Genomic DNA, 20,331 nt, shown 5'->3' with positions numbered 1-20,331 from the left:
CACACACACACAAAAGGATGGCAATGGCAATGGGATGGACTCAGCTACACACACACACAAACACACACACAAGGGATGGCAACGGGATGGACTCAGCTACACACCACACACACACACACACACAAAAGGATGGCAATGGCAATGGGATGGACTCAGCTACACACACACACACACACACACACACACACACAGGGATGGCAATGGGATGGACTCAGCTACGGGACGTCTGAACCGGGTGCGGTACCCAGTCTTCAGGAACAGGCCCAACTCTAACCTCCACGGCGGATTCCTGCTCAACCTCTGCGTTTGCAGGATCAGGCAGTCATTGCTCGCCCCGCCTCCGGCTCCCGCACCGAAGTGACGCCTGTTCCGCCGAAGTTGTGTCGCCTCCTTGCGGCGCCTGCGCACTGTCACATTACGGCGGAACTAATCCGGCGACCCGGAGCTTTGACGCATTTAGTGCCAGGAAGGGAAAAGGGGGACCACAGAACGCGTCACACCCGGAAGTAGGGAGCCGGAAGTGGGGTTGGACAGGTTATCCCCAGGGGTGGGGCAGCGGAGGCCCAGGAGGAGGGGGAAAAAAGAAGGTGGAGGATCCTGGCTGCTAATCTGAATCGATACCGATTCTCTTAGACCTCAGAGACACAGAAAAGACAGAAGGGTGCCCCATCCCCTTTCTTCCGCTTCTCTCCTCAGCCTTAGCCATGGCGGAGGCAGGGGCCGGGCTGAGTGAGACCGTCACTGAGACAACGGTTACCGTGACAACCGAGCCCGTGAGAAAGGCGGGGGGCGGTGCTGTTTAGGGGTCTGGGAGATACCGGGAGGGAAGGGATAGGGTTTTGGAGAGTTGTTGGATGGGCTGGGCCTGGGGATATGGGAGAAAGTGGGTTTGGGAGAATCGCAGGGTATTAGGGATTTTTTGGTGTGTCAGAGTTGGTGCAGAAGGCTGGTCGAGTGACATGCAATAGAGTTAAGATGTAGGTGATGCTGCTTGGGATGGTGGTGTGTGTAAGTACTGAAAGCCCGCGAACTTGGCGATTAATGAGCAAGGGATGTGCTGGGGGAAATGAAGGGTTGTGTAAGAACGCATGGTTGGAAACTCATTGTAGGGAAATTTAACACGAAGCATGCTTATCAATAAATATTTCTTGAAGGGATTATTGCAAACGGAAGCAGAGGGAATGAGGGAACAAGAAAAGGGAGATGATGAGAATATTTTGAAAAATCAGACATGTAGAGAAAAACAGCATTTTTGCAAAAACATTTCTTTCAAAGGGAGAAGTTCCTTTCGGACTTAATAACCCTTGGATTAAGGGAGTTTAGAGTAATAGTTACTAGAGATGCCAGGATGCTGGAGAATAGGTGGAAAACAGGTTGGGAGGGCTGGGCTTGAGGATGAGAGATGTGAGAACAGAGTTATTTCTTTAATGGGAAAAAGAATAGGAGTTCTGGGAAAAGAAAGGGAGATCAAAGTTTAGGTGTTGGTGACTGAGAAAATAATTTCCATGTATTAATACCACCAAGGATGTTTTGGGGAGGAAGATGGAGGAACAGCAAGGATTATATTTTCCTTTGAAGATTTGCTGGGACTCTCCCTAGGTTAGGAATTGTATCTTCTCTGCATACTAGTAGTTACTAACAGAATTCCTCAAGGGACTCCTTGAGGTCAAAAACCTGTTCTGTTTTATCTTCTCCCAGCATCAGCTCCTCTGTTGCTGTGTTTGTGATCCTGATTGAACTGGGGAAGGGAAGAAAGGAGGCCCCAGGGAGGAAGCGGGAAGAGTTAGTAGGAGGGGACTAGCTAGGTATGTCTGTCCTTCTTAACCTTCCAGGAAAACCGGAGCCTAACCATCAAACTTCGGAAACGGAAGCCAGAGAAAAAGGTGGAATGGACGAGTGATACTGTGGACAATGAACACATGGGCCGCCGCTCATCAAAATGTGAGTAATTGTTGCCCACAGTGACGCTGGAGTCCTGGCTCCCCTCAGCATATCTTTTGCCTTCTGGCATTCACTAGCCTTCCGGAAGCCCCCAGATGCTCACAGTCCTGTGGCTGCCTTGGTGGTTTTCTGTTATCAGGGAGAGGAGGTTAAATTAGAGGGAAAGAGGTAGGGAAGGGCTTGAATTTCTATGTGCCAAGGCCTAAAGTCAAGAGGTATTTGAGGTGGGAGAAGAGGAGCTTTGGATTCCCAGCTGGAAAGGCAAGGTGGGTGGGTGACAGAGTCCGAGGGTGTAGGCCTGGGGAAGCTGGATCTGGAAGGTAGAAGGAGAAAATGGTGGGAAGTAGGAATTTTGACTGAGATCCGGTGGGAATGGAACTGACACTACGTCTGAACTCTTCCTCCTTTTTCACTGGGCTCCTGCATCCAAATCCAGGCTGCTGTATTTATGAGAAACCTCGGGCCTTTGGCGAGAGCTCCACGGAGAGTGATGACGAGGAAGAGGAGGGCTGTGGTCATACACACTGTGTGCGGGGCCACCGCAAAGGACGGCGTCATGCAACCCCGGGACCAAGCCCCACCACCCCTCCCCAGCCTCCTGACCCCTCCCAGCCCCCTCCAGGGCCCATGCAGCACTAAATTCCTCGCTCCCCCACCATTCCTGTGTCTGTCTGGCCCTGAATGTATTCATGTGGCTACTCGGGGACTAAACCCATGATTTGATCCCTTCTCCAGCCCCCTCCTCCCTTCTCCTCTGCCTGACAGAGGGAAGAGGGAGAGGAAGGTGGACAGAGATCCTGGAATTCTGACTTGCTGCTATTCCAGAACCCAGGCTTCAGGGTTCCCCCAGCCCTCATTTCTCCTTACAATACCCAGCCTTCTCTCTCCAGGGATCCAGGCATCTTGATCCCAATCTTTTTCCTTTGTTCTCACTGCCAAACTGCCTGTCCTGGGATCCAGTTACCTTGGCCCCTTGCACTCTCTACTTGAGTTCCAAACAGTTAAATTGGGTTTCCAGCAGCCCCAGCTTTCACTGCCAGGGTCCTAGTCAGATTCCAGGCAATCTTGCTCCAGCTATGCTTGTTAATCCTGGCTTACAGCTCTTCCACTAATGTATTTATGTCATCCTAACTCTTAGTCCTTGCCTGTGGGATGTGAGGTTTTCTGTGAGACCTCAGGGCTCCTAGCCCTTTCCCTCCTCTCCTGCCCTCTTCCCTCAAGCCCTTAAGAGGAGTTAGGAGCGAGGGAGGTCTTTGCCATTCTCACCTTTAATGAGAAATGGGGGAAAAAAAATAGGCATGTCCTCTCTCCTCACTGTTCTCATGTGACTAGGGTTTCTGACAAAACTGGCTCCAAGACTAGTCACTTAGAGCCCACTATCTCCTCAGCCTTTGGTCTTCCAACTTAGGAGACAGATCCAACCCGGCTCCAGGGGCCTGGGTCCCTGGGACGGGATGGAAAAGGGAGGGAGCCAAGAGATGCAATCTTACCCCTTCCTTCCAAGGCCTTGATGTCTCTCCCAGCCCAGATGTCCAGCCCTCCCAGCCCTCCCCACTCCTTACTGGGATCTGGATATAATTTTCCAGGCCTTTTGCAGTGCACGGTTGCAGAGATCAGTCAAATCCATACCACCACTGAGATCTCATTTATTGCCACAGATGCACAAAATAAATAACCCAACATAAAAATGTGTTAAATATGGACCCATTTATACATATGGGGAAAGAAGTGAGGCTATATATACAAGGGCAAATTTGGGGTGTCTGGGTCGTTTCTAGGTTGAGAAATGGAGAGGTAGCACCATTGGTTCCATGTTACGAGTATGTGCCATACTCACAAGGAGCTGGTTGTGGGGCTGGCGGGGGAAACGGGATATTGGTTAAGAAGATTCTTAACAAGAAATGGCTGTAAACATGGAAGGTGGTCAGGGTGGAATAGAACTGTCCTGCCCCCCATTTCCCAAAAACAGCCCTAAGGCCCAGGCCACAGTTAAGCCCCATGTTTTAGGGGAGGAGGGTCTTGAAGAGAAACCTCAGAGTGGACGAGGCAGGGAAGCCCAAACCTCAGAGCTGTGGAGAGGGCACCGTGCTCTTCTTTGCTAGGAGGAGGGGCAGGGGTGGGAGGTAAATATTTGACCAGCTGGCCCTCTGTGTATTAAAATGGGCCATTTACCAGTACTGGTGGGGCAGGACCTCTTCCCCAATCAAGCCTGGGAAATACAGAAGGGGAGGGATCCCTGGGGGAAGTACTGAGATAACCGAGGGGGAGGAGCATCCCAAGATGGGGGTAAGGGGGTTCAGGAATTCAGCTTTGGGCATGGACGTGGAAATTGGAGGTCATTGGAGGTCCTATTTGGAGAAAATGGAGGGGGGTAGGTCCGGGGTGCTTATCAATACACTTGCCCCGTGGGCGCGGACAGGATCCCTGGAATGAGTAAGGATGTCCGTGCTCAAGAGGAAGCTGCCTCATTTGGGCCAGGCCAGAACGGAGGTTGTGGGCGAGCTTCTCAGCCTTCCGCGGGCACGATGCGGAGCTGGGCGCGGGAGTCGCGGGTGCACAGCAGCGGGAAGACGCGCTCCCCGAGGGGACCCGGCGCCTGGAAGGCGAAGAGCAAGTCGAGGGAGCGGCCGTCGTAGAAGGCCACGCGGCCCCGCTCCCAGTCCAAGTCCACGCGGATGCGCCGCGGCGGGGGCCTCGTGCCGCCCAGCGGGATGGGCTCCGGGGCGGTGAGCGCCCACAGCCGGCCGCCGCGGCCCTCCACGGCCCACACGGCCCCCGCGGGGCACAGCCCTACTCGGCCCTTGCGTCGCACCGACTCCCCGGCCGCGCCCAGGGCGTAGAGGCTCTCCCCGTCGTCCTCATCCTCTCCGGAAGAGTCTCCGCGGGAGGCGGCGTCCGCGGTCTCCACCTCCCAGCAGTGGCGGCCAGCCGCGAAGCCTTGGGCGCCCAGCACCGCCGGAAGCTGATCAAAGCGCGCCGGGCCGTCGGGGGGCGCCGGTGTCCCCGGTGGGGCCAGTCGGACGCTGCGGCGGTCCTCAGAGACGAGCAGGCGGCGGTGTGCCGTGCCAGGATCCAAGGTCAGGTCGGCTGGAGAGAGGAAGGCACGAGGAAGACCGTGTGAGAGGGCTTTCCCAGGCGGAGGCGGGGTCGGACGCCATAGGCTCACAACAGGGCTTTACGAAGGCGGCCTTAGGACCACCGAGGGTGAAGGCGAAGGAAGAGGAGGCCTGGGCGAGACCCCGCCTGCGCTGATGGGCCACTTCCTTCCGGAGAGTTGGGCCTGGAGAAGGACCCTGCCGGCCCAGGGCAGGATCATAGGGGAGGGGTTTCCTGGTTTGTGGACTTGGGGAGAGTGAAGCTGGACTGACTTCTTGGGAGCGGGAGGATCGATACCTCAATCTGCAGCATCTGGGGCAGGGCGTGGGAGCTGGGTCAACAGGATGGGAAAGGTGGAGCTAAAGAGGAGGACTGATACCAGAAACCAGCACCCCAAGTGGTAGAGGTGGGGAGAGGGCAGAGGGAGGAATCCGAAGTATCCTGAGAAACCAGCCCACCACCCACGGGAATAGGTGGGAGTAGACAGGCCTAGTTCTAGAGGGAGGGTGGGGCGGAGGAGAGAGAAGGCGGTGATAGCCAAGGGACCAGAAAGAAGTAGTCTTTGGCCTTGTGGGTATGGGGTGCTTTGAAGAAAGATTTCTGGACTAGGGGTACTAGAAGCCATCTGGGTCGGTGGGATGGTGGGTGTCCAAGAGGGTGGAGCACCTTCTCTAGGCAGTTTAAAGATGGGCAGAGGGCAGCCGTGGGAGTGATGGAAGCTGCAGAGAAGGCCCAGAGCCCCAGGGGCAAGGAGACACTCGAGTTCTGGGACACTTCTGGAAGGGAGTGATGAGAGGTGGCGACAGCAGAGATTCCCCTGGTGACCTCCAGGGGTCTGTTGTGTGAGTAAACAGGAAAGAGGGGAGAATGGCTGGAACATGAGGATTAAGGATTGACCTTGTTATGGGTTAAATCGTGTTCTTCCCGCCCCCAAAGATATGAAGTCCCCCAAAGACCTCAGAATTTGACTGTTTTGGAAATAGACTCTTTATAAAGGTAATCAAAATGAGGTCATTAGGGTGGACCCTAATCCAATATAACCCATGTCCTTATAAAAAAGGAAAGTTTGGACCCAAAAAGTGTGTATAGAGGGAAGTGTGTCTAGAGGGAAGACACAGGGAGAATGCCATCCACAGGCCAAGGAACACCTGAGGCTGAGGGAAGCTAAGAGAGAAGTCCTGGAACAGAGTCTCCCTTTCAGGGATCAGGAAGAACCAATGCTGTTGACACCTGACTTCTATTTGCAGAATCATGAGACACTAAATTTCTGTTAAGCCACTTAGTGTGAGATGCTTGGTTATGGCAGCCCTAGGAAATTAACAGAGACATCAAAAAGGACTGGATCATATTTGAGAAAAGGGAACAAACTGAAAAGTCTCTCATTTAGTTGCCTCTCTTCTGCCCTCCTTACCCGTCAGCCTGTGAAGCATGTTTTTTACTACTGGGTAATCTTCAGGGAGCTCGTCCTCTGAATTAGATGCCTTGGGTGTTGGGGCATCAAACCTGGAGGGATGAGGGAGAAGGGTCAAGAAATTGGTAGACACTCTCTGCCCTCTGATGCCTGCACCCCTCCCCCACTGACATCTCTGGGGCAGAAAAGGGTGCGGCCAACCCAGGAAACCTGTCTGGGAGTGGGGACAAAGATGTGGTTCCTGTAACAAGGTGATGGATGTGGCCGCTGGTAGTGGAAAGGAAGAAACAGTAAAAATGGAACTCACCTTCTCCATGTCATCTTCATATCCTGGAGTGGACAGAAAAAAACATGAATGTGAGCTCTGGGCTTCATCCTGAGGGAAGCTCCCTCGCCCTCAGGTGGCTGGGTCTGTTCTGGTGAAGGCCCTCTCCACATCTCAGAGTGATCTCACGTCTTTAGCCCCCTGTGCTCCTTATTCCTCTCACTCCCCTTCTCCTTGCATGACCTTTCTTTCCTGTCTGTCACCACTTTCTCATCCCCCGAACCCCACCCCCCACCATCCGCCTCCCTCCCCCCAGAGCCACTCAGTTCCCCTTCCCTAGTCTCATCCGGCCTTTTCCTGCCCCCAGAGTCATCGCCTTTCCCTACTTCCTCCCCACCTCCCTTCTCTGCGTCAGTGGCCCCAATCCTCATCCACCTTCCTGAGGGTGTATCCCAGATAAACATCCCGCTTTATCCATCACAGAGACCAAACACATACCTAGAGTCCTTAGGCTAAGAGTTCGTTTACATAAGTCTTATAATAAAACCGCTTCCCCTCTTGCCATAAAAGCCCAGTGGCGTTTACTGGGCCTTTTGTTCTGTGTGTCTCAACCCTGACCAAGGAGGCAGCTGGACTTGGATGTGTCCCAGAAGGCCCCGCCGACCTGCAGGGCACCCTGGGAGCCAGGAGAGGGCGCGGGGTGCTCCCTTTCCAAAGTCTAGGATTCCCTCTTTCCATTTCTCTGTCCAGTGGGGAAGACTGGGGCAGACCAGAGGGATGGTGAAGGGGAGATAGGAAAGACAACTTGTCTAGTTATGCCAATTACACCTAGACTAATTAGGTATGTGTAGACTTCAAAGGGTGGAAACAAGACTCTAGACCGGCTCGGCTGCTGGCAAGAAGCCAGTAGGGAATCCGGGGCGCCTGGGGGTCGGGCAAGGGAACGAGGATGGTTGACAGCCAAAGAGTCAGAGGCCCAGGAGGGAGAGTGGGAGGGTGGGTGATCAGGGTGGGAAGTGGAGAGGAGCCAGGGGTCCCCAGGCTGTTCTCCCGGACCTTGCCTCCACCTGTGACCGCCTCTGCCTGGGGCCCTGGGAGGAGCTGAGAACAATAACAAACAACACAGCAAGGTCTAGACCGGAGAGCGGGGACCTACCCCAGGACGCTGCAGAAAAGTTTGGACCTGCCTCTCTTCTTCCCTCCTTTTGACAGCCCCCCTCCTTCTCTCCTCCACTCCCACTTTTTCTCCGCCCTCCCTCCTGCTCCTCCTCCCTCGGGCGAGTTCCGATCTCCCTCACCAACCTTCCAGGCCCCCAGCTCGCTCCCGCCCCGGTCTGCTTCCTCCCCTTTCCTCCCCGCCAGGCCTCCTCCTCACGGGCGCCCAGTGGCGTCTTTCCCAGCTTCCCAGTTCGCGGGCTCTTCGCAGGGCCTCGGGGGTCTCCCCGCGTTCTGTCTAGTGCCCCAGCCCCTTCTCTGCCTCCCCAACCCCTTCCCTCCAGCCCCTCTAACAAGAGCCAGGCATCCGTCCAGCCCCCTTGGCTCTGGGCGCAGCGTCAACTCCCCGCCGCGCGTCCCGGCACCTCTCAGTTGACAGCCGCCGCCCCCTCGTCCTCAGCCGGTCTCCTCCCAACTCCTTCTTTTGCCTAAACTTCTAGAAGGGCCTCAGGTCGGGACTTGCCGTTCCCCCCAGCCGATCGCCCCTTCCGCGGACAGCTGCGGACTCACGAAGCGCACCCCGCCTCACCTCTCCCTGCGGGTCCAGGCAGCCCATGGTAGGGATGCGCCCGCCTCGGCGTTTCCCCGCGCGCGCCCCGGGCTCGGCCAGCTTCTCCCGCAGCCCGCGGCTGATGCGCACCTCCACCGCCAGCCTCACGTTAGACCTCAGGCTGCGGCGGGGGCACGGCAGGCCGCAGCACGGACAGGCGGTGGGGGGCGTCTCGGGGCCTGTCGCCGGCGGGGTCCCCCAGCGGCGGGCCAGACACGCGCGGCAGAAGCTGTGCTCACACGCCAGGAGCACCGGGTCCTCGAAGGGGCCCCCGCACAGCGGGCACGTCGCCAGCTGCTCCAGACGCTCCACCAGCCCCGGTCCCAGAAGCTCGGACGTCTCCATGGGGAGCCAGCGCCCGGGCGCCGTCCCCTCCGCGACCGCCTTTGGGTGCGCAGATGGCGGTGCGCCTCGGCTGCTGGCTGCGTCTCTGCCCCGCTCTCCGCCTCCCGCATTAACTTTCTGACGCTTTCCTGGCGCTCTCCTGGGATCGCCTCGGTCTTCGACCAGTCTGTCTCCGCCAATCTCCCCACCACGTCAGGCTTTATAGGGAGGGAGGAGGCCCCTGCGGGAGGTAAACATCAGGCCTTGCGTAACACCCCATCTGGTTCTCCCGCTTCCCAGTAAGGCTCGGGGGAGGAGGGTGGAAGGGACACCTAGGTCTCGAGCAGAGCAGGTGGTCGCTAGGAGGCGCTCTGGGGGCAAGGTAGCAAAGTAGCAAGGTGTGGGGTGGGTAGCCCTTATCACCGCCCCCACCCCCCGCCCCCACCTCCCTTAAGAGCCGGAATCTCGCCTTCCCCTTGGCCTCCAGTGTGCAGGTGGGCAGGGTGCCCAGGCTCGCTTTTGGCATGTGTGCCCACATCGCCGGGGCATGAATCATTCCAGGTGGCTGGCACACCTACATCTTGGGGGCTGGGGGCACTGAAGACAGATCTGGTTTGTGTGGCTTTGGCGGGCCTCTGAACGCTGGCGTGTGGCTGTCATTCCAGGAGCCTCTCTCCATCTTCCTGCCTTACCTATTAAGGGCTTAAGGACACCGAAGTTTTGGGGTAAGGGGTGGGGAGCAGGCGCCCACACTCCTGCCTCAAGGAGTCCTGGTCAGGTTCTCTCCGCTCTACCTCTGGCTGGCTCCCAGGCCTCTCTTGTTTCTTCCTATATCTCTCTTTCTAGTTGTTTCTCTCTCTTTTCCCTGTGTATGTTTTTATTTCTACTTTTCTCTCCTCTCCTTCTTTGGCATGTACCCTGAGGTTATCTATTTTCACTCTTTTGGTCAACTGAGGCCCAGACAGCTGGCATTGTGAAGGTCACACAGCCAGGCAGTGACCCGAAGTGAAGCCATACCCAGATCTTCTGATTTATGGCCTTGCTGTGACTCCACCCTGCCCCTCTTTAATTTCAGATCCCTAGAACTCCCTTCTATATTTTTTTGAATTTCATTTATTTATTTATTTTTGACTGCGCTGGGTCTTCGTTATTGCATGCAGTCCATCTCTAGCTTCAGTGAGCAGGCTTCTCATTGCAGTGTCTTCTTTTGTTGTGGGGCCCAGGCTCTGGGTGCGCAGACCTCAGTAGCTGTGGTCTCTGGGCTCTAGAGCACAGTCTCAGTAGTTGTGGCACAGGAGGCTTAGTTGTCCCCTGGCATGTGGAATTTTCCCAGACCAGGGATCGAACCTATGTCCCCTGAATTGACAGAAGAATTCTTAATCACTGGACCACCAGGAACGACTTCTCTTCTACTTTCTGATTTTTTTTTATTTATTTATTTTTTTTTTTTTTTCGGATTTTTCCTCATGCTGTGTCATTACCTCCGTCTCTGTCTCTTTCCTCCTCCGCCCTCCTCTTCTCTCCTCCTCTTCCTAGTTCCTCTGCCTTTCTCATGCTAGGCCGTTCTGTCTGGGTACTCCTGGGGGGTTGTGAATAAGTAAACATTCAGATGTCTACAACTATAATCACATACTGTTGCACAAATATGCGTGTGCATACAGCAATGTCTAAATGCCCCCAAATGCAGACCTAATAGGCAGATACACTCATATAATGCAAAACCACACATATGCCACACATACACACGGTATCACTGGGATGGACACCCAGATTTTTTAGGGACAGATAGACATACTGGAAGAAAACATGCAAAGACACTCTGTCATTAGTTTTATTGTCAACAAAAACAACAATACAACAGCAGTAAATCTTTATGGAGCAGAAGCAGGTTATTAGGCAACCCCTCCAGGCATCCTTCTCCCCCTTTACTTCAGGGAGACACTCAAACATGATAAACAAAGTATACTCATCTTGAAACAAACCTCCCAGCTCCCTGCTCACAAAACGCACAGCTACCCAAGCAAATGGCTACAGATATGACCCAAATCTATGTTGTGAAATGGACTTCCGTGTTATGATAGGAAGAATAACGATCCCCTAGAGATGCCCATGTTCTAATTCCTGTGAACATGTTATCTGTGGCATGGATCCTGTGAACATGTTGCCTTACATGGCAGAATTAAGCTTGCAGATGGAATTAAGGTTGCTAATCAGTTGAGTTTTAAGTAGGGAGATTATTCCAGATTATCCAAAGGTCTTTAAAAGTGGAGGACAGGGCCCTCCCTGGCAGTCCAGTGATGAAGAGTCCACACTTCCACTGCTGTGAATGCGGGTTGGATACCTGGTCAGGGAACTGAGAATTGGTATGCATTGTGGTGTGGCCCAAAAAGGTGGAGGACAGAAGCAGAAGAAGACAATCTTCCTCTTTGGATTAAAGAGTCACAAGAGTACTCAGCCTGCCACTGCTGGCTTTGAAGACTGAGGATGGGGAGCCATGAGCAAAGGACATAGGTGGCCACCAGAAGCTGGAGAAGGCAAGGAGATGGATTCCAGATGGAGTCCAGCACACTGACACCCTGTAAGACCCATTTTAGGCTTCTGAACTACAGAACTGTAAGATAACAAGTGTGTGTTGTTTCACATATTTCAAACAAAAGTTTGTGATAATTTGTCTTTTTAATTTAATTAAATTAATTTATTTTTTGGTTGCACTAGGTCTCTGTTGCTGCATGCTAGCTTTCTCTAGTTGTTGGTGAGCAGGGGTTACTCTCTTATTGCAGAGCACGGGCTCTAGACCACACGAGCTTCAGTGGTTCAGTAGTTTCACTGTCTCAGTTTTCAAGACTTTCTCCCTTCCTTGCCAGAATCCCCCAAAATTCTACACTTGATTCTCTAATTCTCCCTTGGGTTTATTCTATCTTCAGAGAACTGGATGGGCAGAGCTGATTTTTGATGTGTTGGCTTGGCTTGGCTTGTTCTAGTTGATCATGACTGCATCCTGCCTCTCAAATAGCACCACATCTTCTTAATACAGGTGTCTCCAACATAACTGTTCCCACCCCTTTCCAACTCCATTCAGGATATCTGCTTGTGATGCTGTGGAATGTTGTAGTCAGACATCCGTGGGTGGCAATGGAGATGCTAGAGGTGGGAAGGCCTTGCATAATTCCCTCATTTCTTTTCCATCTCTTCCTTTTTTTCTTCTTTTATTTTTCAGTCTATCTCTTCCCCATATCTGTAATATCCCAATCTTTTTTTTCTTTTTTTAAGAATAGCTTTATTGCTTTGCCAGGCAAAGGGAGACACACCAGGCTTCTGCCTTGAAAAACTATGTGTCTCCAACATCCCCGTGTTTTTAAAGAGCCTACAAGTCTTTAGGAAGCTTGGAGGGGGAAAGGCAGGTAAGAAAAGGTGTTTGGGAGACTGATGACAAGCCAGCCATGGCCCCTGCCCTTAGGAAGTATGATAAGACAGGTAAAGTATATCCATCATCATCCAAAATCTGCCATTACTGAATCAGGGAGTGTGATGAAACAAATAAGGTATCTCCATCATCGACCAAGATCTGTCATTACCAAATTGTAAAGGTGTGCTAAAGAGAGAAGAGTGAGTGGAGGGTTTTGTTTACTGGTCAGAGAATGAGTGGAAACTATTTCAGGAAGGCTTCCTGGAGGAGGTGGCTTGTAAATGAAGGATGGGTTGGGTTGAGTTGGAGAGAAATGAAAAAGCCTGAACACAGCTTGTGAAGCATCTTGAGGGAAAAAAACGGAAAGTGGAAGAGGCCCAGGGGTAAGGAGCATTGATGAAGGAAACCATTATTCTTTCTCAATTCCCACTCACTATACTACTTCCCAAAGAATATCTTCAACCTCGATTGCTTCCAGAAATACTTTTTTTTTTTTTTTTTTTAAGACTGCTGTTTACAGTGTGCTTTAACATGACGGATCCTAAAAGAGCATGGTGGCTTTCCTATTCAGTGGCTCCAAGAACTCTGGACAAAACATCTTCTGAGGCTCAGGACAGCCTCAAGAAGTATGAATTTAAGACTGACATAGAGGACAAAGATTAGGTCAGATTAAATGAGAAATCTTGATGCTCAAAAATGTGACCAGGGTTGTAAAGGACTGTCATCCATATTGCCTGATCTCTTGTTTAGCCATTTATCAGCTGTAGGGTTGAGATCCAGATATTTTACAGTGACAACTTGGATTCCATCGTGGTAAGAGATTTGCCTGGGCTCAAACAGTGGGTTAGAGGCAGAAATGGGACTGAAATTCAGATTTCCCACTTCTGAATTCTAAGCTCTTCCCCTTAAGCATTACTTCCTCTCTTGTGAGTCTTTGTTTTCCCTCCTGGAAACCTCCTTTGTCCCTCTCCCTTTAAATCCAAGCTTAAGGCCAACAGTTTCTCCCAGATGTTGCCTCTCCTTCAAGTTCATTTGGGATGCCCTTTTATTCTCTTTCCTTCTGATAACCCTCCTGACATTTATTTATCCATCCTTTAAATTCCCCCTTAGACATTCACTAATCATTTTTCTCATAGCGTCCCCTAGGCCTTAAGAGCTGCTTTTATTAAGCAGCTGAACTTTAAGAGCTGAGCACTCATTTATCCATTGATTTAATCATTCAGCAACTATTTACGAAGCAGTCGGGAAGACCCCCTGGAGAAGGGAATGGCTACCCACTCCAGTGTCTTTGCCTAGAGAATCGCATGGACAGAGGAGCCTGGTGGGCTACAGTCCATGGGGTAGCAAACAATCGTACATGACTGAGTGACTAACACAACATTCTATATGTCAAACACTGTTCTAGGAGTGTATCCTCACTCCTCACTCCTCACTCCTACTCCTCACTCCTCACTCCTAGTGAGGATACACTGGTGAACAAGCCAGCCATGGTCCCTTATCCTCTGGCAATTTAGATCTTATTGGGAAAGACCAACAATAAGCAAGTAAACAAATAAATTAACAAGATAATTATAGATGTCATAAGTTCTTTGGAGAATATAAAGTGGGTAATATAAGAGGAATTAACTGGAGGAGATGTGCACTGCTTTTAATAGGCTGTTAGAAAAAGCTTCTCTGAGGAGGTGACATTTAAGCTGAGCTCTGACTGATGAGAGGGAGCCAGAATAAAAAGTTGGGGGAGAGCTTTCTAGGCAGCGGGCACAGTAGGTGCAAAGGCCCTGCAGAAGGAAAGATCTTGATGAAGATGACATGCTATGAGGTGTGACAAGAATGGTATAAAGAGACACTGGAGAAATACTAAGAACCAAGCTGTGCAGGGCCTTAGGGACCAGATTAGAAGTTGGATTTGGTTCTACAAAGTGCAGTGCCACTGAAGGGCTTTAAGTGGGGGGGTTTATAGTGTCCAATTTATGTATTTAGACATTCCCTTTGGCCTTGTCATCTTTTCTTTTCATTTCCTTTTTTAACTCTTGTCCTCCTTCAACGTATTCAACATAAGCATCCTGGAACTTCCCTGGGTGTCCAGTGGTTAGGATTCCGTGCTTTCACTGCAGTGGGCGTGGGTTTGATCCCTGGTAGGGGAAGCAAGATGCCACCTGTTGCCTGGCACAACCAAAAAAAAATTGAGCATCTCATTGAAGAATGAGTGTTCCAAACTAACAATGTATTAATCTGTGCAGTGCACCAAATGTAGCTAACTCGATTCTGATTGCTTCCTCTACTACAGAGATCTGTAGAACCTTAGGGTAGAAAGGGGCCTATCTTCAGGCAGCTTAGAGTCTGTGGGTGAGAGGAATACTGACCAATCACACAATGTACACAAACTGTGATATGAAGGGAAAGAACAGGGTGATGGGAACTGTACCAGGAAGGCCTCCATTCAGGCAGAAGAAACCTCTCTGGGTATTTTAAGCAAGGGATTTAATTCAGGGAACCAGTTGACAAGAAAATCATTGAAAAACCTGGAGAATTAAGAGTCAAGAGGTCCTAACTGGGCAGTTGACTTCAAGGTCAATCACCAGAGATCAGAAATGCTACAGTCACTCCCCCAACTGTCCTACTGCCACGAACCTCTCTTGTTTATTGGAGCTTCTCCACCTGACCATCTGTTATGGGAAAATGGCTCCCCCCTCACTTCTGCCTTTCAAATATCATACAAATACATCTAATTGGCCAACCTTAATTCTGGTTCAGAACCCAGCTGCAAAAATTTCTGAGAAATAGTTTTTTACTTCCCAACCAAACAGAATGGAAATAAAGTCAACCCACATATCTAGAGTTGCCAGGTAAAATACAAGCAAATTTGAATTTCAGGTAAATGATGAATTTTTTTAAAGTATTTAAGTATCTTCCAAATATGTTTGGGGGCATACTTATACTAAAAAAATTGATTCATTATTTATCTGAAATTCAGATTTCAAGTAGGTGTCTTGTGTTTGTACTTGCTAAATCTGGCAACTCTTTAAGGATCCAGCACAGAGACTGATATCAGGGGGCTATAGTTTAGATGAGGGGCTGAGGAAGCAGTCTCTGAGGAGGTGACATTTAAAAGGGTAACTGAGAGATGAATAAGAGTTCATTAAGCACAGAATAGAGGGAAGGGTTTTCCAGGCAGAGGGAACAATTTTGCAAAGACTCTAAGGCAAGAGCAATTGAGGCTAATTTAAACAAAGCTGACCAGTGGTTAGAGCTCAGCACTTTTACTGTCTAGGATGTGGGTTTGATCGCTGGTCCAGGAGTTGAGATCCGGCAAGCTGCACAGCTCAGCCAAAAAATAAATAAAAATTAAAAAAAATCCTAAACAAACAAACAGAAACAAACAAAACAAACCTGGTGCCTGGGGTGCAGAGGAGTGAAGATGTTACAGGGTAGATAAAAACTTAGGCAAAGAGCAACTGTGCAGAGTCTTAAATTGTGAGCAGTGTTTTAAGGCAAGAGTGGAATGGGAAAGACCCAAGGCCACTACACACTAGTGACATCCCCTGGAGCTATGCGAGATGGTCAGTTGAAGACAGAAAACTAATCCAGTACTTTAGGTGAGAGGTGATGATGCCTTCAGTTAGATGGTAACCAGTGGATTGGGAGATGAGCAGGCCAATTTGAAGTATATTTTGTAGACAGAACTGAAGAAAGTGTTAGAGTGGTCATTGGAGGGTAAGCGAGAGGAAAATCAGGGGTGAACTCCTAGTTCCTGCAATGGGCAACTGGGTTGATGCAAGAACTCTTTAGGGAAATGGGAAAAGCTCTTCAGGAGCTGTGGGAGTTGCGATGGGATCACAGGGGAGGAAGGAATGACCAAGTGACGCAATACCTTGTTTCAGTGGGACAACAGTTCACAACCACTGCCTCTCTCTGCAGAGTGTTTGCTAACATCCACTTACCTGCCTACTCCATCTCCTTCAGTCCCTGCCTTCGCCTTCATCATTTTCTCTTTCTTTCTCTCTCTCTCTTTTTTTCTTTGTAGTCATCGTATTTCCTGGACAGAATCAGAGACTCAACCAGTGAGATGTGTGGAGTGTAGGAAGCAAGAAATGAAATGGTTTCTCATGACTCTGTGGGCCACAGTTTCCCAGTGGACCTGGCAAACCATTTAGCCTCACTTCCCTGGACCCAGGAAGGGGTGAGGCTGGGAAGAGGGAGAAGAACTTGGACTGAAGCAGCTAAGGAGGCGTCATTCTCTAGAAGATGGAAAACTAACTGGTCTAAACCTCTCATTTTGTACATTTTTGAGGGGGAGGGGAACCGTGCTGTGTGGCATATGGGAACTTAGTTCCCCAACCAGGGATCAAACTTGTGTCCCCTGCTTGGAAGATGGATTCTTAACCACTAGACTGCCAGGGAAGTCTTAAATCCCTCATTTTGAACTAAGAAATCTGAGACCTCTGCTCCTTCTGACTAAACTAGGTAAGAACCTGCAGAGACTGAAGGAATACACACACTCCATTTGGAAACAGTGGGGTATTTAAGATTGGATTCAAGTCTTGTCCTTTTTGTGACTATAAAGCACGAACAACCATACTTATCTCAAAAATTCTTTTAAGGATCCAAGGAAATAATTTATATTCATGTATTCAACAAAAGGCTATTAAGCACCTACTATGTGCCAGGTACTGGTGGGAGGTGGGGACTCAGCAGAGAATAAAGCAGACAGGAATCTGCCCCTATGGAAATTACATTTTAATGAGGAAAACAGATACATAACAAATAAATAAGTGAAAAATATAATTAGTGAAGTCACTTGGTCGTGTCTGACTCTTTGCGACCCCATGGACTGTAACCCACAAGGCTCCTCCATCCATGGGATTTTTCCAGGCAATAGTACTGGAACGGGTTGCCATTTCCTTCTCCAGGGGATCTTCCTGACCCAGCGATCGAACCCGGGTCTCCCGCATTGTAGATAGGTATTATAAAACAACATAAAGCTTGGAAGGAAGATAGAGGTGTTAGATAGAGTGAGCAGGGTTATAACTGTAATAAACAATACTGAAGCAAGGATTTGAAATGGGTGAAAGAATGAGTCAATTGCTTATCTGGAGGGAACGTGGTCCAGACTGAGGGAGAGTCAGGTGCAAAAGCCTATGATATGTGAGACATAGCATGAAGGCCATGTGGCTGGGGCAGGCAGAGCAGTGGGGAGAGTGGTAGGTAGGTAGAGAGGTGATGGGCTGACTGTATGTGGTCTTGAGGCCACTGTGAGGACTTTCTTTTGTACTGAGTGAGGTAAGCCTGGTAGGGAATGAAGGTGATGAGAAGGGGCTGACTTCTGGCTATAAGCTGATGGAGAGCTGATAAGGTTGCAGCTTAGTTGCATTTGAGGTATAAGAGCAAAACAGGAGTCAGGAATCTCTAAGAGATTTGGCTCAAGCACCTTGGGAGGATGGAACTGCCCGAGACAGAGGTAGGGAAGACCGTGAGGGGCCAGTTTGGGTGCAAAGTCAGGAGTTAAATGGTGGGCATGTGAAGCTGAGCTGCCTGTCAGATATTCAGTTGCTTCAGAGGTTTTTTTGTTTTGTTTTAATTTTTTATTTATGGCTGCACTGGGTCTTCATTGCTGCGTGGACTTTCTCTAGTTGTAGTAAGCGGTGGGAGGGGGGTGTGGGGAGGGGGCTACTCTTCGTTGTTGTGCACGGGCTTCTCATTGTGGTGGCTTCTCTCATTGCAGAGCACAAGCTCTAGGCGAGCAGGCTTCAGTAGTTGGGTCACATGGGCCCAGCTGCCCCGTGGCATGTGGAATCTTCCCAAAACAGAGATCGAACCCATGACCCCTGCATTGGCAGGTGAACTCTCAACCACTTGACCACCAGGGAAGTCCCCAATTGCTTTGTGAACTGTGCAATGTCCATAGAAATAATCAATAATCAATCTATCATAAAAATAAAAGAGAGTTTTTATTTGAGCCAGATTGAGGACTACAGCGTGGGAAACACAGACTCAAAAGCGTGGATGACAAATGGCAGAGGCTTATAAAGGCAAAACCTCCAAGGTCACATAAGATATTCATCAAGAATTAGGATTGAAGCTGGCAAGAAGGATTGGTTGGGGTCCAAAATGGTTGCATAGTTGCAAGGGGAGACCTTCAGACCACAAGGTTATACCCAACTGAGCTGCTAGCAGATACTATTTTGAAAATGGCTGGCGTCCTTGACTTTGATACAGTTCAGAAAATTCAAGTTCTCAATAATGCAGGAACCTGTTTGAAACAACAGCCATATCGGCCACCTGGTTCCATTTTGAATGCTTGAACCACAATTACTCCATTTTGTTTTTTAGATACATTCCTTTCTTTAATGGTTAAAGCAGATGCATGCTCCATAGGCTGTAAGACAGGGTGTCCTAGTTAACATGAGCTCAAGCAAATCATACATTAAGTCAGAATGACTTCCCCATCCCTCAACAAGGCCCAGGTAAGCGTATGACATTATGAGCCATGAGAGCACCAAAAAGAATAGTTCACGGTTATATACAAATTTGTAATCTTCAAAGCTTCATATTATTTTTATTTTTAAAATTTCACTAACCACCCCAGGGGAGTTCGTAACATTCAGCCACAGGGAAGAAACCAAGGCCCAAGCCTGCTTGCCCAAGGTCAAAGGCTGCAGAAGGCAGAGTCAGGGAGGGCTGGGGTTCAAGTGCCTCTTCTCTCAACCTGACTCCTGACTCCCAGGGGTAGAGACACTTGGAGACACAATGAGAGTCAGAGACATGGACAGTGAGTCAGAAAGACCAAGTCAAAAACATGAAAGCAAGCGTGAGGCAGAGCAGGGGCACCCTTGAGGGAGACAGTAATACAGAGAATGACCTAGAAAAGCCTAATGAGCTGGAGAGCAGTTGAGAGGAGCCCCACGTGCCTATCAGGTCTTGGCCCACATGACAGACTCTCCCTCCCTCCCTTCCTTCCCCTTCCCAGGTGATGTGTCGCCAAAACATCACTGGCATGTTGTTGGCATCCGGCCTGCCAATTAGCTCAGGAGCCTCTCCCTTTGACTTCCTCCAGAGCTTCAGATGTGCGCCTACTTCCTCCCCTACCCCCAACACTCCCCTCCTGCCCAGTCCTGCCCCGCCCTTCATCTTTGGGAGGCAAACTGGCTTCGAGGGACCTGCGGTCTCTGCGGCTCCCGCCAGGGGTCAAGCCCCTCCCGGCGCAGAGCGTGGCCTCGCGCATCCTTTTATCTGCCACCTCTGTGCTCCTTTGCCAGCGTCTCGAAACCAGTGCTTGCTGGAGGCATCAACCGGCCACGCCCGGCGCCCCCGCCCCCAGGGGTGGTGAGTGTGGCCTGGAGGACAGGGAGGGGCTTCAAGGAAGTGGAGGAAAGGCCCCCCACCAAGGCTCCTGGGGTGGCTCCGCGGAAGCTGTGAAGATTCTTCCACACAGAAGAGGAGAAAGGCAAAGGCTGCAGAGACGTCACAGGAGGAATTGGTGGAGAACAGGGCCCACCAGATAAGATGAAGGGGACGGGAGGAGGAAACCAGAGGACCAGGGATGAACGGGGAGCAGAGATGGAGAGGAGAGAGGCTGTTTCACAGAAGTGACTGGATTTAGGGACATTTGTCAAAACTAAGGTGCAAATGAGTTTGGAGAAGGGGCGGTAATGACAATTGTTGCTTTCTAGAGCTCTTATACATATTTTAATTTATTTCATCCTCGTGAGGTAGGTCAAGGCTCAGAGAGGTCAAGTGACTTGCCCCAAATCACACAGCTAGTAAGAATCTAAACCCTCTCCTTTATCCTTTATATTACAAGTGCAGCTGCTTCTGTATATGTCATATTATATAGAAAAGGGAGATGAGACTTTTAGGTACTTGGAGGTTTTCATCCAGCAAACATTTATGGGGCCACTGTTATGTGTCAGGCAATGTGCTAGGCCCTGAAGAGGCTAAGGCAATCTGTCTTCAGGAGGCTGAGCTAATTGAGGAGTGATGTGAACACTACATACGGGACAGCATGGCAGCCCAGATGACTGGGGCTCTTCTCTGGGGGAGGGCAGCTTTCAGGGGGAAGTGACACAGTCTGATCTTGGAAGAAGGGAAGTATTTCCCTAGTGGATGGTGGGGGTGGTGGTGGG

At 50.4% G+C, this 20,331-nt stretch overlaps 2 protein-coding genes across 2 annotated transcripts; one reads left to right on the top strand and one right to left on the bottom strand.

The window, feature by feature from the left end:
- The first annotated feature begins 512 nt into the window (after positions 1-512).
- Positions 513-3,638, top strand: PPP1R11 (protein phosphatase 1 regulatory inhibitor subunit 11). Its single transcript, XM_020877422.2, has 3 exons — positions 513-773; positions 1,833-1,941; positions 2,378-3,638. Exons 1-3 carry the CDS (start codon positions 705-707, stop codon positions 2,578-2,580), a joined length of 381 nt encoding a protein of 126 aa, XP_020733081.1. The 5' UTR covers positions 513-704; the 3' UTR covers positions 2,581-3,638.
- RNF39 (ring finger protein 39) lies at positions 3,568-9,120 on the bottom strand. Its single transcript, XM_020877421.2, has 4 exons — positions 8,458-9,120; positions 6,756-6,778; positions 6,449-6,540; positions 3,568-5,028 (listed from the first exon to the last, which is right to left on the bottom strand). Exons 1-4 carry the CDS (start codon positions 8,821-8,823, stop codon positions 4,448-4,450), a joined length of 1,062 nt encoding a protein of 353 aa, XP_020733080.2. The 5' UTR covers positions 8,824-9,120; the 3' UTR covers positions 3,568-4,447.
- Positions 9,121-20,331: the final 11,211 nt, after the last annotated feature.

Source organism: Odocoileus virginianus, chromosome 27 (genome assembly GCF_023699985.2).
Source record: "Odocoileus virginianus isolate 20LAN1187 ecotype Illinois chromosome 27, Ovbor_1.2, whole genome shotgun sequence".
Classification (NCBI taxonomy): Eukaryota; Metazoa; Chordata; class Mammalia; order Artiodactyla; family Cervidae; genus Odocoileus; species Odocoileus virginianus.
Note: the sequence above shows the minus strand (reverse complement) of the source record. Positions and strands in the feature narration are given on the sequence as shown.

What these genes read in the sequence shown, in the direction of transcription:
- PPP1R11 (XM_020877422.2), top strand. Translation starts at nt 705, where the DNA reads ATGGCGGAGGCAGGGGCCGGGCTGAGTGAGACCGTCACTGAGACAACG. An exon ending in TTACCGTGACAACCGAGCCC is followed by an intron (nt 774 to 1,832) that starts GTGAGAAAGGCG and finishes TTAACCTTCCAG; the next exon opens with GAAAACCGGAGCCTAACCAT. An exon ending in GGGCCGCCGCTCATCAAAAT is followed by an intron (nt 1,942 to 2,377) that starts GTGAGTAATTGT and finishes ATCCAAATCCAG; the next exon opens with GCTGCTGTATTTATGAGAAA.
- RNF39 (XM_020877421.2), bottom strand. Translation starts at nt 8,823, where the DNA reads ATGGAGACGTCCGAGCTTCTGGGACCGGGGCTGGTGGAGCGTCTGGAG. An exon ending in GCCTGGACCCGCAGGGAGAG is followed by an intron (nt 6,779 to 8,457) that starts GTGAGGCGGGGT and finishes TGTCCACTCCAG; the next exon opens with GATATGAAGATGACATGGAG. An exon ending in CATGCTTCACAGGCTGACGG is followed by an intron (nt 5,029 to 6,448) that starts GTAAGGAGGGCA and finishes TCCTCTCTCCAG; the next exon opens with CCGACCTGACCTTGGATCCT.